Raw genomic sequence first — 14707 nt, 5'->3', positions numbered from 1 at the left:
ACTTTCAATAATTGTGTAGAATGTGTGGTGGTTAGATCAGTATAGTTAGCTTATTCATCATTACAATACGCAATCATTCTCTGTGTCCCTTGAACAATTCCTCATGAACCCCCCCACCCTGCCTTTTCCACCTCTAGTTTTCTAGAAGTTCAAAGTATTGCTGTGATAGCTGTTTGTTTCTTTCTTTCTCTCTGTCTCTCTATATTGTTCATTTGTTTATTTATGGATTCAGCTCCCAGGTGTGAGTGAGAACATGCAGTATGTCTCTTTCTGTACCTGGGTTGTTTCACTTAGGATAATTTTCTCCAGGCTCATCCATGTTGTTGCAAATGGTAGAATTTCATTCTTTTTTATGGCTGAGTAGTATTCCATTGTATCTATATACCACAATTTCCTTATCCAGTCATCCATCCATGGACATTTAGGTTGGTTCCATTGCCTAGCTATTGTAAATGGAGCTGCAATAAACATGGGAGTGCAGGTATCCCTTTCAACCTGATGTTTTCCAGTCCTCTGGATATATCCCCCAGAGTGGGATTGCTGGATCATACAAAAAAGGAAGCTCCATACTGTTCTCTATAATGGCTGTAGTAATTTACAGTCCCACCAACAGTGCAGGAGAGTTCTTCTCTCTCCACATCCTCACCAGCATTTGTTATTCTCTGTCTTTTTTATAATAGCCAGTCTGACTGCGGTAAGATGATTTCTCAAAGTGGTTTTGATTTGCATTTTCCAGATGATTAGTGGCATTAAGCATTTTTTCATATACCTATTGGCCATTTGTATGTCTTCTTTTGAGAATGTTTATTCAGGTCCTTTGCCCATTTATTAATTGGATTATTTGGGGGGTTTTTGCTGTAAAGTTGTCAGAGCTCTTCATATATTCTGGATATTGATCCCTTGACAGATGCATATTTTGCAAATATTTTCTCCCATTCTGTAGGATGTCTTTTCACTCTCTTGCTTGTTTCCTTTGCTGTGCAGAAGTTTTTAGTTTGATATAATCCCATTTGTTTATTGTTTTCTTTTGTTGCCTGTGCTTTTGGGGTGTTATTCATAAAGTAATAACTTCTAACATTTTTATGTCCCATGTTTCTTTCAGAATTAAAAAAAATGATTTATTTATATTAAAAGCATAAGACAAATATTTAGAAGAATATTCACTTCTATTAAATGTTAGTGGTGAGCACATGTATGTCTGTTTATTGCTTTCTGTATTTTATTATGTATTTGACATATCTCACTACTTAAAAATATTAATAATGTACTATCAGGATATTTGCTATATCTTTGCTCTTTCAGACAATCCAAATTTGTTTAACACCCTGATTTTCTCTTTTTGCCTGGGCTTCCAGAAAGTTTTGCTCCAAACTTAATGTCTAATGATGGTAATCATCAGTCCTTATAATTAGCATATTTCTTTCCTCAGCTTTTACCATAACTTTTTACAAGGTCTGTTTTCAAAACTATATGAGTATATGCATTTAAGAGTGAGATGCTTCAAATCCATTTTTAGAAAGCAGAAAGTTTATGAGTAAATATGATCATGACTACATTGTGGTTTGATTTTTCAAAACTAAGCGGAAGTCATACATAGCTAGCTGATATGAGAACCCAGGTCTACTCATGCTAAAACCTGTATTTCTTTCTCTTGCATAAAGGCAGATTTAACTTTGTCCTTGATTTAACCATTTCTGTACTAGTCTTAGTCCCAGAAAACCAGTGAAGAGACATCCCTGATCAACTGTAAGGTATTGTAAAATGATGCACCAGCACCTAATTCCCTACCTTGAATAAATCAGGTCAATAAATATTGAAAGAATTGCTTTGTGTAAAGGGCAGAAGATTTTTTGAGGCAGCATGAAATTATAAAAGATAAGACTGAAGTACTGATGATACTGATATGAGATGCTGTAAGTTAGAGAGGATGAGTTGTGGGAATGAATATTTAATGTCTTAAATATTGAGGATGCAAACTCTCAGCTATTACAGCATACCTAGACAATGATTTTTTAAATACACTCCAGTACCCCATAATCCTTACCCCTTTCAACCCATTTTTCAAAAAGTTAAAGCAGTGATTTTTATAATTATTTTAAATCATGTTACTCATGTGTGTGTGCATATATATATATATGTATGTATCTATATGTTATATAGATACATGTGTGTGTGTGTGTGTGTGTGTGTGTGTGTGTGTGTGTGTGTGTGTGTGTGTGTGTGTGTGTGTGTGTGTGTGTGTGTGTAAAATCACACTTAGAGTTTTGGCCAAGATGCAGTAAGAGGGATTGGATTTATCCTTCCACCTAATAAACTAGACAAAATATACGCAACAATGTTTTTCACACATTAGACATGAATCACAGGACACTGATCCCTGAGAGAAAGAAGAAAAGAGCTGAGCCCTCAGATAGCACCAGTTTACTTCCTGAAGAGTTTCCAGATGAAAGCACAGGTAGGGGAAACCCAAGTCAAAAGCCTATAGTCTCCATAAGGTGAGGACAAGGCAACTAAAGTTCATAGTGCAGAGTAAGAGAGGTCGGGAGCTTTGCGGAGGGACCTGCTCTAGTCTTCAGCTGAATGTCGATCACTATGTGTGTGTTAGGAAACTACATCAGACCAAGAAAAGAACTACCCAAATAAAGCACTTGGAGAATAATCCTTGAAGCTCACACAGGATTATAATTTATTGGTTCCACCAGCAGAGTGGTAAACTTTATAATACATGAGGATCTAGGAGAGTTTTCTGAAGGGCATTGCCTCTGAAGTCAGGTAAAATTGGCTCTAGACTAAAGGCTACTTTGGTCCCATCTAACAAAACTTTAAAGAAAGTCACACACACACACACACACACACACGCACACGCACACACACAAATTGATTCTAATTTAACTGTATCCCGAGGACAGGATGACAAACATTTACAGAAATACAAAAACATTCAGCATCCAGTGAAATGAAATTTACAATGTCTTGTATCTAAAGAAGTAAAAAAATATAATTCATGGTGGGGAAAAATATCAGTCATGTCAGTGAACCCAGAAATGACGTAAATGATTTAATTGATGATGAGGGCATTAAATCAGTTATCCTATATGTTCAAGAAAGTGGAGGAAAGGTAGGACATGTTAAGTAGATACAGGAAGATATATAAAACAGTGTATTTCTAAAGATGAAAGAACACAAGGTTTGAGAAGAAAAATGTACCATGGTGCAGAAGAAAAGACTAGTCAACATGAAGACATGGCATTAGAAATAAACAAAGATAAAACATGAAGAAAAAATCCTGAAAAAAAAATAATGAAGACAGCATCAGTAAGTTGTAGGATAACATCATGCAGATTGGAAGAAGAGTGGTGAAAAGCTGAAAAAATATTTGAAGAAATAACAATTAGAAATTTTCGGAATTTGATAAAAACTACAAACCTATAGATGCAAGGATTTTAATAGACCCAAGTATGAGAAACATGAAAATCCTTAGCTTAAAAAAAAACCTTTTACCTTAACGTTCATCTCTGCATTTGAGTCTAAGCATTACTCTCATTTCTGAAAATATACCTTAGTTCTTATTTTTCTCATTGTATTGCTTATTCTTGGAATGTTGGTTATTTCTTTATGTGCCTCAAGACCTTCTAATCACCCAAGCACCAGGTCCTCTGTGAAGCCTTGTCATGACCACCTCTTCTCTGCCATCCTTCCACCCTATTTCCAAGTGAATGTGCTCTCTTAATGTTCCCCTACTTATTTGTGGATAGCTGTAATTAAATTGTTTTCTTCTCTTGCTGCCTGTGAGGTTTTCTTACTCATCTTTAAGTCCCCAGAATACAATAAAGTTTTTGTAGCCATTATTTCCCCTCCAGCAAGTGTTTCAGAAAAGAACGAAGAATGTAAGCTCTGTGAATGTGTCTTTGTTGTCTCTATGTTTCAGCATCTAGTATTACTGGCAATAATTCGTGCTCAATTATTATTTTCAAAGGAAGAAAGGAATTTTTATTGGTTCACAATTGTAAAATCAAATGGTGTTTGCATGCTTCTACATGCAAGACATTGTTCTGTGCATGGAGACACAGCAGAGAAAAAGATCCACGAGCTTATATCATAGTGTGTCTGGGCCTGCATTTATGTATATTTAAGTGTTTATTTGATGGTGGGAAAATATACAAGTAAATAATTAAATAAAAAAGATAATTTTAAATATCGAACAGCATTCCAAATGCAATAAAACACATTGATCTGGGCCGGCCCGGTGGCTCACTGCTACTGTGCGCCGCTTAGGAGCGTGGCGGCGCTCCCGCCGAGGGTTCGGATCCCACATACAGACCAGTTGCCGCTCACTGGCTGAGCGAGGGGCAGGCGCAGCACTGAGGGTTGCGATCCCATTGCCGGTCCCGGTCCAGTACGGGCGCTACACTGAGGGTTGCGATCCATTGCCGGACACGAAAAAAAAAAAAACACATTGATCTGATTTGAAATGGGGGTATTTTGAATGATCAGGGAAAACTTTACTGAGCAGGTAATACATAAATCAATATTTCTGGAAAGAAAAAAACCAGCCATTGAAGTTTCTGGGCCATGAGTTTTCCAGGCAGAGAAAATAGTAAGAGCAAGAGCCTAAGGTAAAGGATGAGTAATAAAAGAATATTTGAGAAAGAGAAAGAAGGCAAGTGTGAACAGTATATGAACAATGACCAAAATCCACTGTGAAATACTTCTTAAAATAAAAATGTTAAATAGAAACCATCATACATAAGTAGCCTACATGAAAGCAAGGGGTTGAAGAAAATAGCACCATTATTCATTTTCACTTTGAATGTCGAGAGTTTTTAATTCAATGACTATTTGGGGTGTGCTTTTGACTCTGTCTAATAAATTCCCTGACCTCAAAGTTCCTAGCATCAGCATTTTAATTTCCCTGGTAGTTGTGACACCAAATCTTATTAATATTTTGCACAAATTGTGCAGACTGTCTTACAGTTTACTGCCATATAGAAGCTTTCTGGCCCTAAGGCTCTACTGGAAGCAAGTCCAAAATATGCAAATTGGAAGATAATGACTTGATTGCAATTATCACCATGTGCTAAGCAGGGGAAATTGTGGGTGTGTTACTTGTAATACATTTCATTCCTCCTAAACACCATTTTTGACCATTGTTCCCGACTGTTTGAAAAAAGCTTGAAATAAGCTGCTTTGGTTTCTAATGTCTCTACTCTCTGGGGAAATAGGTTACATAATCAGGGTGGAGAATGTAGCTAACTGGCAAATGTATAGTGCTTAGGTTTGTGCATATGGATCTACTTATAAATACAGCCTGTAGAGCATCCACAGTGGTGATCTCTATTAACATACTTCCAACAGACCTTGAAGACCTCATTGATCATGAAGCCATCAGGCACCCTTCTGCTTTTAGTCAGTGTGGCCTGTTTGTTTCTCTTTGCAGGTGAGTTATATCTATATGCATATCTATATCTGTATCTATATATATTTACAAGCATATGAAATGGAATTCTGAACCAGGCTGGTCAATGTCAGCAGTCGTGATGTGTGATATTTTTGTTTATGATGATGATTACGATAAGGATGGTTAATGATGGTGACTACCCATCACACTCCAAGTTTAGAAGGAACTGTTATTTAAAATTAAATTACCTGCATTTACATTCACTGTAATACTATGTAAGAGATAGTTTTAGCCAATTCCTAAAACAGTGTTATAGCTCATAAAATGAGACGGCCATTCCTAGGTCATGGGGCCCCCAAGTGGCTGACCTAGGAGTTCTAGGCCAATTGTGTTCCCCTCAGTAGACCACAATGAACAGCATAAGGTTACAAATAAGCTTCATTTTTCAAGGAAGAAATTTATGTTGAGATTAGAAACTCTCATCTAAAGTCACCTTCAAGCAATTCTTGTCTAAAGGGTTTCAACTGCCAGAATTTTCCTGAGATTCTCCCATTTTATTAAAAGCTGAGTCATTCTTACCCTGTAGGTAAGCAAAGTAAGAGATGACTGGATAGGTAGGTAGATAGATGAGAGAGATAGAGAGATAGAGACAGAGAGGGGGGGAAGAGAGAGAGAGAGAGAGAGAGAGAGAGAGAGAGATATGACGATTATGTAATGTAGTAAAAGAGCCCAGGACTGGGATTCTAAGACTTGGCTTCTAATCTTCATTCTGCTGCTATCTCTTTCTTTAATGTTGAACAAGTCACTTCCTTTCTCTTGCATGTAAATGGCATATGTGAAACTTAAATGCTCTAAGCCTTCTTTGAATAAAAGCTTATGCTTCAGTACATTGGCTTAAGAATCTAAAAGACCTAGGTTTGATTCCTGCTGTGCCATTTACAAGGTGCATATTCTCAGGCAAATTACTTGCCCCGGAGCTCAGTTCTCTTATCTTTAAAAATGGGGTTATTAGTATGACTTAATTTATGTAAAATTTAATACAGTGCTTAAAATACAGGAAATCTCCAGCAGTAGGTAGATATTGTTAGTGTTAGTGGGAATGGTGGTAAATCATACGATTTTTTTCAATGCTCTCAAAATTATTTTTTATTTTGTTATATTAGTAACTTGTTCAGCAGTTTTCTTGGTTATCCTTTAATCAAATGGCTTCTAGATTTTGGAATTTTCAACTTCTTTTTAGTTAATATATACCTCTTTGACAAAGAATAGATCCAGAGTTTGCTTTCGTTTCTTCAGGTATAGCCTAGTTTTAAGGCAAACATTAGATAAAAGCCACATAAATAGCAAACATAGTGAAAACAGCTTTGTACTGATCATTTGTAGCCTGATCTCTCACTCTGTTGTACCATTAATAGGCTGTGTGTCCCGGTGCAATTTTTACCCTTCTCTGGGCCTCAGGTCTTCATTCATAAAGTAAGGCAGTTGTAATGGGAGATCTCTAAGGTTAATTTTGACTTTGAATTCTGAGCTGTTGTGATTTATCAGTGCCTGTTCTGTCTTTGCAGAGGCTGTGAGCCAAGGAGGCTTTCAGGTATGTGCTTCTTCCTCATAACAACAAATCTTACAACACTGGTGATCTTAAGCTGGGAAGTTCCATTAAGATTGTCTGAGCTCCTTTGGCTGGTCTGGTGAGAAGGTAGAATGATAGCATGATATGTTGTTCTAGACAAAGTGTCATCAGTGGTGCAGATGCATTTTCTTAAACAGTGGAAAAGGACTTGAAAATTACCTCACATTTTTTAAAATAGCCAGATGTCACATTTCCATATAAGGAGTTTATATTTACTCAAAGCCTCTGCAACAGTACAGTGCTTATAGAAGTGAGGAGAATATCGTTTATTTTCGAAATCAAAATAATTTTGAGAATGAAAATGGTACTTAATAATAGTTACAAGAAGATAATTATATTGTTCATTTGCTTATTTATGAATTCAGCTCCCAGTTATGAGTGAGAACATGTGGTATTTCTTTTTCTGTACCTGGGTTGCTTCACTTAGGATAATTTTCTCCAGGCAAAGAAAGAAAGAAACAACAATCACAGTAATATGCTGAACTTTTAGAAAACTAAAGTTGGAAAAGGGCAGGAGAGGGAGGGAGAGAGGGAGGGGGCTAATGAGGAATTGGTCAATGGACAAAAAGAATGATTGGGTATTGTAATGATGAATAAGCTAACTATACTGATCTAATCAACACACATTCTACACAGTTTTTGAAAATCAATTTTGCACCCCACATGTATGTATAATCAAAAAGAAAAAAAGAAAAAAAAAGAATAAGAAAATTATAAACTAGGACTATCCCGGGCAACCTAGAACATATGGTCACACTAGATCTGTCACTCTAGATCTGAATACCATGTGCATAAAAGCCAGGACAAAAGCTTAGTAAAATGCACATTTCCTCTCTCCCCATGTACATGTTAGATCTATGAATTGAACTGGGAATTAAGGAACAAACTCAATAAATACATCGTCCAAGGAGTGGATGGTTGAATGAATGGGTGGATTAATAGATGGATTTATGAATGAATGAAAGATTCAGCAAATGTTAGAGAATGTACAAGCAAAGTATCAGATATAAAATACAGTATTATTTTCACTTTCTGAAAATTAGCTTACTACAAAAATTTTGAGATGTGCCTTTTTTTATCTATACACCTTACCTAAAAAATTAGTTTAAGATACTTTGATAAAGTGATCTAAATTGATTTCCTGTATTTTATTTTTAAAAACTTTTTTTTTACCTTTTCATTTTGAAATAATGAAATTGTAAAAATAGTCCAAAGAAATAGTGTATACTTTTTACTTAACTTTCCCAACTGTTAACATTTTATGTAAACTTAGTACAGCATCAAAATCAGAAAATTAATTTTGATAGATATCTATTAACTTAATCTATTAATTTTTCAAGTTTTACCAATTGTCCCCAAAATGTCATTTTTCTTTTTTTTTTTTTTTTCCTTTTTGTCTTTTTCCGTGTCCGGCAACGGATCGCAACCCTCAGTGTTGCCCCCGGACCGGGACCGGCAACGGGATCGCAACCCTCGGCGTTGCTCCCGCGCCTCGCTCAGCCAGTGAGCGGGAGCCGGTCTGTATGTGGGATCCGAACCCTCAGTGGGAGCGCCACCGCGCTTCCCAAGCGGCGCACTACAGCAGTGCGCCACCGGGCCGGCCCCGAAATGTCATTTTTCTGATATAGGATCTAAATTGAGACCATGTTTAGCTGTTTTGTCTCCTTAATCTCTTCAACTCTTTTTGAGGCAAAAGCTATTTTTTTGAGGAAAAGTTCAATTGTAAGATTTTAATTAGAAATTTGATTATACTGCCTTGGAAATTCAAGTTACTGGCACAAAGTAAGTACTCAATGTTTATTTCTTTATGAACTCATACAAAAGGAAATTTAAAAGTTAACTAAGTAAGAAAAAGTGAGAAGACACATTTTTGGAAATTAAATCAAGCTAAATCAGAGTGGAAATAAGGGACCTTTTTTTATATACTTCTAGTGAAACAAATCTCCTCTATTACACCAAATGTAAACTTTTTGAATCAAAAGTCGTTTTGCTAAAGAAACTATTTGGAAAAAAAAATAAAGAAATTCAATTATTACTTAAACTATACCATACTAAGCAAGTTTGGGGTTTTTTTTTTGAAAATATCTTGTCAATTGACAGGACTAAATATCCCATTTAAATCCCCCTTCTCAGTGTGTTTTGATACAACCCAGAAGTTGATTCTCAGTGCTTTTCATCCCTTTTGGAGACTGACTAAGTTAAAAAGGCAAATCAGATATGACTTATCTCAAAATGTTCCTCGCCACATTGAGGAGTGATGGCTTACACACAGGAGAGGTATAGACAAATTTCTCCAGGAATTATTAGAGAGTGATAAAGAATTTCCATTTAGATAACCATTTAATGATAAAGCAATTTGGCAATAAGTATTGAAAGCCTTCAAAATCATACCCTTTGAAATAACAATTATTTTCATAAGAACATAACCTAAAACATAATCAGAATATATACAAGTATTTATATGTAAAGAAATAATCCCAGTGCAATGAATGTGGGGGGAAAAAAGAAGAAAAAAAAACATAAAACAATAGTGGATTAATAAAATAAAATGTCATATCTTTATGGACTATTATACCACAAAATCATACTTTTTAGAATGTGCATAGTGGTGTAGAAAAGGTAAGTAATAAAGAATAAATGGAACATATATACAGTGTGGTTCTATTTTTTAAATTATACATATGGAAATAGAATGCGTAGGGATGGAGGGAAAAATAACAAAGTGCTAACAAAGGAGGTATCGCTAGATGCTAAGACAGCATGAGATTTTTGCTTCTTTTTGTTTTCAATATCTATTTTCATTGTAATAATATAATATGAGCTTTTTTAAAAATTCTAAGTGTATAAGGTTAGTATATATGTGTGTGTGTATATATATATGTACAAATATATATATATATATATATATATATATATATTTCATTCCTTAAGAGAGCAAATGATGTCAATGCCATTATTCGTGATAAAAACACTTCATTTAAATACAGGCTTTTTGCAGTGACTATGAAAAACCAGCTATGGATGGAAAACCCTGTCCAAAGATCCACAAACCAGTGTGTGGCACTGATGGGCGAACTTATGAAAATCGCTGTGAATTCTGCAAAGCAGCTATGTAAGCACACGGAAGCAGCTATTGGGACAGCACCTTTAGTTTGGGTCAATGGAGTATGAGTCAGACAAATTATTTATTAAAACATTACTGTGCTGTACATTTTACAGATCATTCCTATTTAAAATAAGGTAATATTACTATCCCGAAACTAAGACCTAGAAAGTGTAAGTACCATTTCCAGGTCACCCAACTTGGGATTAATTCATTTCCATTTAATTTCATCTCTAAACACTATCTCTTTTCTTTCAGGGAAAGAAGTGGAAAGCTTGGTTTCAAACATGATGGGAAATGTTGATTCCTCTGATGTTGCAAGACTGGAAGCACCTTTGGTATGCTTTCGCATCAGAAGATTTATTCCCTGTTATCCAGTCTCTATTGCAATGTACCTCCCACCAGTTACTATGCATAAAAGAAAGAAGTTTCAATAAAGTGATCTTGGCAGAATTTCTACATCGATTTTTTTTTTTCAGGTAATAATGAAGGCACCTATGTTTGATTTAGTTAGACTAAGTGTTATACTACCTTAGTATGAAATGATACAATTTGAATAGAAACACAGGGAAAGGTTATTACCACACTTATCAAATCCAGAAATTTCCAATCAGTACTCAGTTCTTCTGAATTTATGTAGATTAACTCAAGTATAATAAAGTTGGATCCAAAGAAATAAATGTACATCATCTGACACAAATTAGCGTTCTTTAGGCCGGCCCAGTGTCACACTGCTACAGTGCGCTGCTTGGGAGTGTGGCAGCGCTCCCGCCGAGGGTTCGGATCCCACATACAGACTGGCCGCTCACTGGCTGAGCGAGATGTGGGCGCGACACCAAGGGTTGCGATCCCGTTGCCGGTCCCGGTCCGGTATGGGCTCGACACTGAGGGTTGCGATCCGTTGCCGGTCACGAAAAAAAAGGGGGAAAAAGAAAATTAGCGTTCTTTAGTATATGGTAGTTGGGGAGATGTTTTGCCCAAAGGACACACTGAGTCCATTTTAGAACTTCTCAGTTTATATGCTGAGGCCAGAAATAAGTAACAAGTGAGACAAAACTTGAAGTTGGTCATTTCAGTCATTGGGACAGCTGAATAGGTTAGTTGAGCCCTCTAGGTTAGTTGTTTCTGGTTTTATCAGTTTACTACAGTTTACCACAGAAAATGTTATAATTTTCTATGTGTGATAAGTTGCAAAGTAGCTTGAAAGTATAGATTTACTAACGTGGTGTGGATGCTTAGAAATCTAGAGGTGAATAGCCAAGCTTGGCACTTTCAGGCACTATTTGGAGAGACAAATGTATACTAACTAAAATATAGTTTGATATACACCTGTTTAAAATTTTCAATGAATGAATTATTGAATTTATTAACTATACAAATAACTATTCAATGCCTGTGATATACCAGATACCATTCCAACCATAAGGAAAACAAAAACAAGGCCCCTACTTTAAAGAATCTTATGGTTTACTGAAGAGACAAAAATGAATTAAAAAATATATTTTTAGTTATTAATAAGTTTACAAAGAAAACAAAATAGAGGCATACAATGGAGAAAACTGAGATACAGATTTGAGAGAAGAATTATTTAAAATTGGTTTTTAAATTGATTCCTGAGAGATAAAGAGGATTCAGGCACATGCAGATATGAAGGAAGAGTATTCCAAGCAAAAAGAATTACAAGTATTAAAAAAATAAATAAAAACAACTGAAATGGGAATAAGGTTGGCATAATTAAGAGAGTGAGAGCAACCAGTTTGTCTGTTCATGCAAAGCTTTGGGAGCCAAGTTAAAGAGTTTGGATTTTATTTTGAGTTATGGATAACTACTGAAGTACGTTAAGAAAAGACTTCCTAGAAGGGGTGGCATTTTAGCTGATCTGTGACATATGAGAGATTTGCTGGGTAGAAAAGGAGGCAGTAGCATTCCAAGCATAAGAAACACAGTGAAAACTGGTGTATGTGAAAAGATTGTTTCTAAAGTGTCAAAGTGAGGACGTGGGGGAAAAAAGATCAGAGCTCAGGGCACTTCAGTATCACATACCTAAACATACTGCTTCTAAAGCAGAGGTGTCCAATAAATGGCAAGCAAACTGGTTGTGGCTTTTTTTTTTTAAGTGCACATAGAAAACTGTATTTTTAGAAACTCTTGAAAAATGAGAATCACATACCTAAACATACTGCTTCTAAAGCAGAGGTGTCCAATAAATGGCAAGCAAACTGGATGTGGCTTTTTTTTTTTAAGTGCACATAGAAAACTGTATTTTTAGAAACTCTTGAAAAATGAGGCTATCTGGTTATACAGTGCTCAATAATAAATTAGTTAACATCTCATCCTTTTTGATGGGCCATCCAAGCAGTGCTCCGGATCAGCCTCCCTCCTTCACGTTAGCTGCTGTTTCCTCGTGGTATATGATGTTCATATCCCCACTTTAAGGCATAACAGTTTTGAGCATCTGATTGAATACACAGTTTTGGAAAATTCACAATCTCAAGAAGCAGCTCAGGCAGCAATAGAAAACAATTTTTCTATAGTAAGTCAGTATTTGTCTCTTTACACTCCCACCAAGTTCTATCCAAACACACAATAATGGCCTCCTAGCCACCTTATATACACAAACACACAGAGGTAACACACAAAGCACACACACAACTTATACTTCCTTTCCACATCTTTTTCCTTTAAATATCTCCTAGATTTAATTTCTGTCTATAGAATATCATTAGCTGCCTTGCCAAGCTTTACATAAAATCCCTTTTTGATAACGTCAGACATTGTTTTCTATGTGTCAAAGACATTGTTTTAAGGAATTTACATATATTAACTTACTATATCTTCACAACAACCCAATTGGATAGCATTATTATTATATTCATGATATAAATTCCTCTTACATAAGAGGAATCTGAAACACAGGAACTCGCACGTAGTCACCAAGTTAGGAAAAGGCAGAGCCAGAATTCAAACTCAAGCAAACTGTTCCTCAATGTAGAAATTTTGTAAATATTTTTTTCATGGACTTAGATGAACAAATTAGTGTCCAAAGTGTTCTGAGGTACCAATCAAAAGCAAATATAAATATACCTGAGTATTTCAATTGTGATTACTAATCTTGCAGTGCTAAAAATGAAATATTCAAGGATTCCCCCCCACACACTGGACTGTCATACTACACCATGGTGGGTGGCATCTGACAAAGATGAAAAATAGTTTGTTGTGTTGTTTCAGCTCTAATACAGGCAGGTATTATTTTATAGAAATTGAGATAACATTTAGAATATGGACTGTCACAATACAATTTTGCCACACTCTCCTCTGTTATTTCATTGGAGAAACAAGAATAATAGCTATATGATAGGTTGTTTAAGGATTGCACGAGGTAATTCATGTAAAGCACTTGACACGGTGTTAGGTCCTAGGTAAGTAAGGGTTTAATTAATATTTGCTATTTTTAATATAGGGATATAAGTTGGAAGTAAAAGGTTATTAAACGACCAGAAAATCAGAATACAGAGATGACAGTTGATATGAGAACCAACAAGCTACATGTCCTTGGCAATTTCTTTTCCATCTTATAAACACTGAGGTACCACATAGCCTGGACTCACAATTTTACGGTCTCTGAGTCTCCTACTATCAGAATACAGAAAGTAGGCTTAAGTGTGTGATGTCATCAAATGCCATAAGCGGTTCAGTGTCCTATCTGGTCACAGAGTATAAATGGACCTGTAACCATTACCTAGTAAGCAAATACATGATTCAGGGAACATCAGAGTAGGAATCAAGGCCAGGCACTACCACTTGTTTTTGGAACTCTGGTGATTTTTTTCTTGATTCTCACTTTCCCATTATAAAATGAAAGACTTGGCTAGATATTCTCTAATGTTTCTTATAGTTGTGATATTCTATGATTTAGTCATCTATACAACCCACAGTTTCTTGAATATACTAGAGTTCATCAGTGCATGAACTGAAATTAAAAAAATAATATATTAAAATCCATGGAAAATGTCATGGTAGAAAAACTATTAACACAATGATTCTTAAAGTACTGAACAGGTATTTCTGGTATATAGTATGTAATATGATCTCTGAAAAATGTTGTTTTAAAATATTTGTTTTTATGTATTTGTTTTAAAGTGTATTTAAAAAAAATAAAAGTAGTCCATAAAGTCAATAGTATTGGTTAAAATGACCCTAAATAAAGCATAATCAATTTAAAAGAAAAATATAAGCACTAAATAGAACAGGTACTATGTATATATGCCAAAAAATTGTTCAAAAAAGACTGATTTCTTTTTTTATCTTAAATCAGTAGATGTTACATTTGATTTCTTTGGTTTTGTTATCACCATAGACACTTTTGCCAAAAAATTGTTCAAAAAAGACTGATTTCTTTTTTTATCTTAAATCAGTAGATGTTACATCTGATTTCTTTGGTTTTGTTATCACCATAGACACTTTTTTTTTTTTTACTAATAGACTATTGTTTTAGAGCAATTTTAGGTTCACAGCAAAATTGAGAGGAAGATACAGAGATTTCTTATAAACCTCCTGCCCCCAGCATGAATAGTCT

The 14707-nt window shown here is 35.3% G+C and overlaps 1 protein-coding gene across 1 annotated transcript; it reads left to right on the top strand.

Annotated features, from left to right (window-relative positions):
• Positions 1-5375: 5375 nt before the first annotated feature.
• LOC103599116 (serine protease inhibitor Kazal-type 12-like) lies at positions 5376-10584 on the top strand. Its single transcript, XM_008583216.1, has 4 exons — positions 5376-5437; positions 6964-6989; positions 10016-10140; positions 10390-10584. The coding sequence occupies exons 1-4, from the start codon at positions 5377-5379 to the stop codon at positions 10433-10435; spliced, it is 258 nt and encodes an 85-aa protein (XP_008581438.1). The 5' UTR covers position 5376; the 3' UTR covers positions 10436-10584.
• The last annotated feature ends 4123 nt before the right edge of the window (positions 10585-14707 follow it).

Source organism: Galeopterus variegatus, unplaced genomic scaffold, assembly GCF_000696425.1.
Source record: "Galeopterus variegatus unplaced genomic scaffold, G_variegatus-3.0.2 Scaffold2854, whole genome shotgun sequence".
In the NCBI taxonomy this organism is placed as follows: domain Eukaryota; kingdom Metazoa; phylum Chordata; class Mammalia; order Dermoptera; family Cynocephalidae; genus Galeopterus; species Galeopterus variegatus.
Note: the sequence above shows the minus strand (reverse complement) of the source record. Positions and strands in the feature narration are given on the sequence as shown.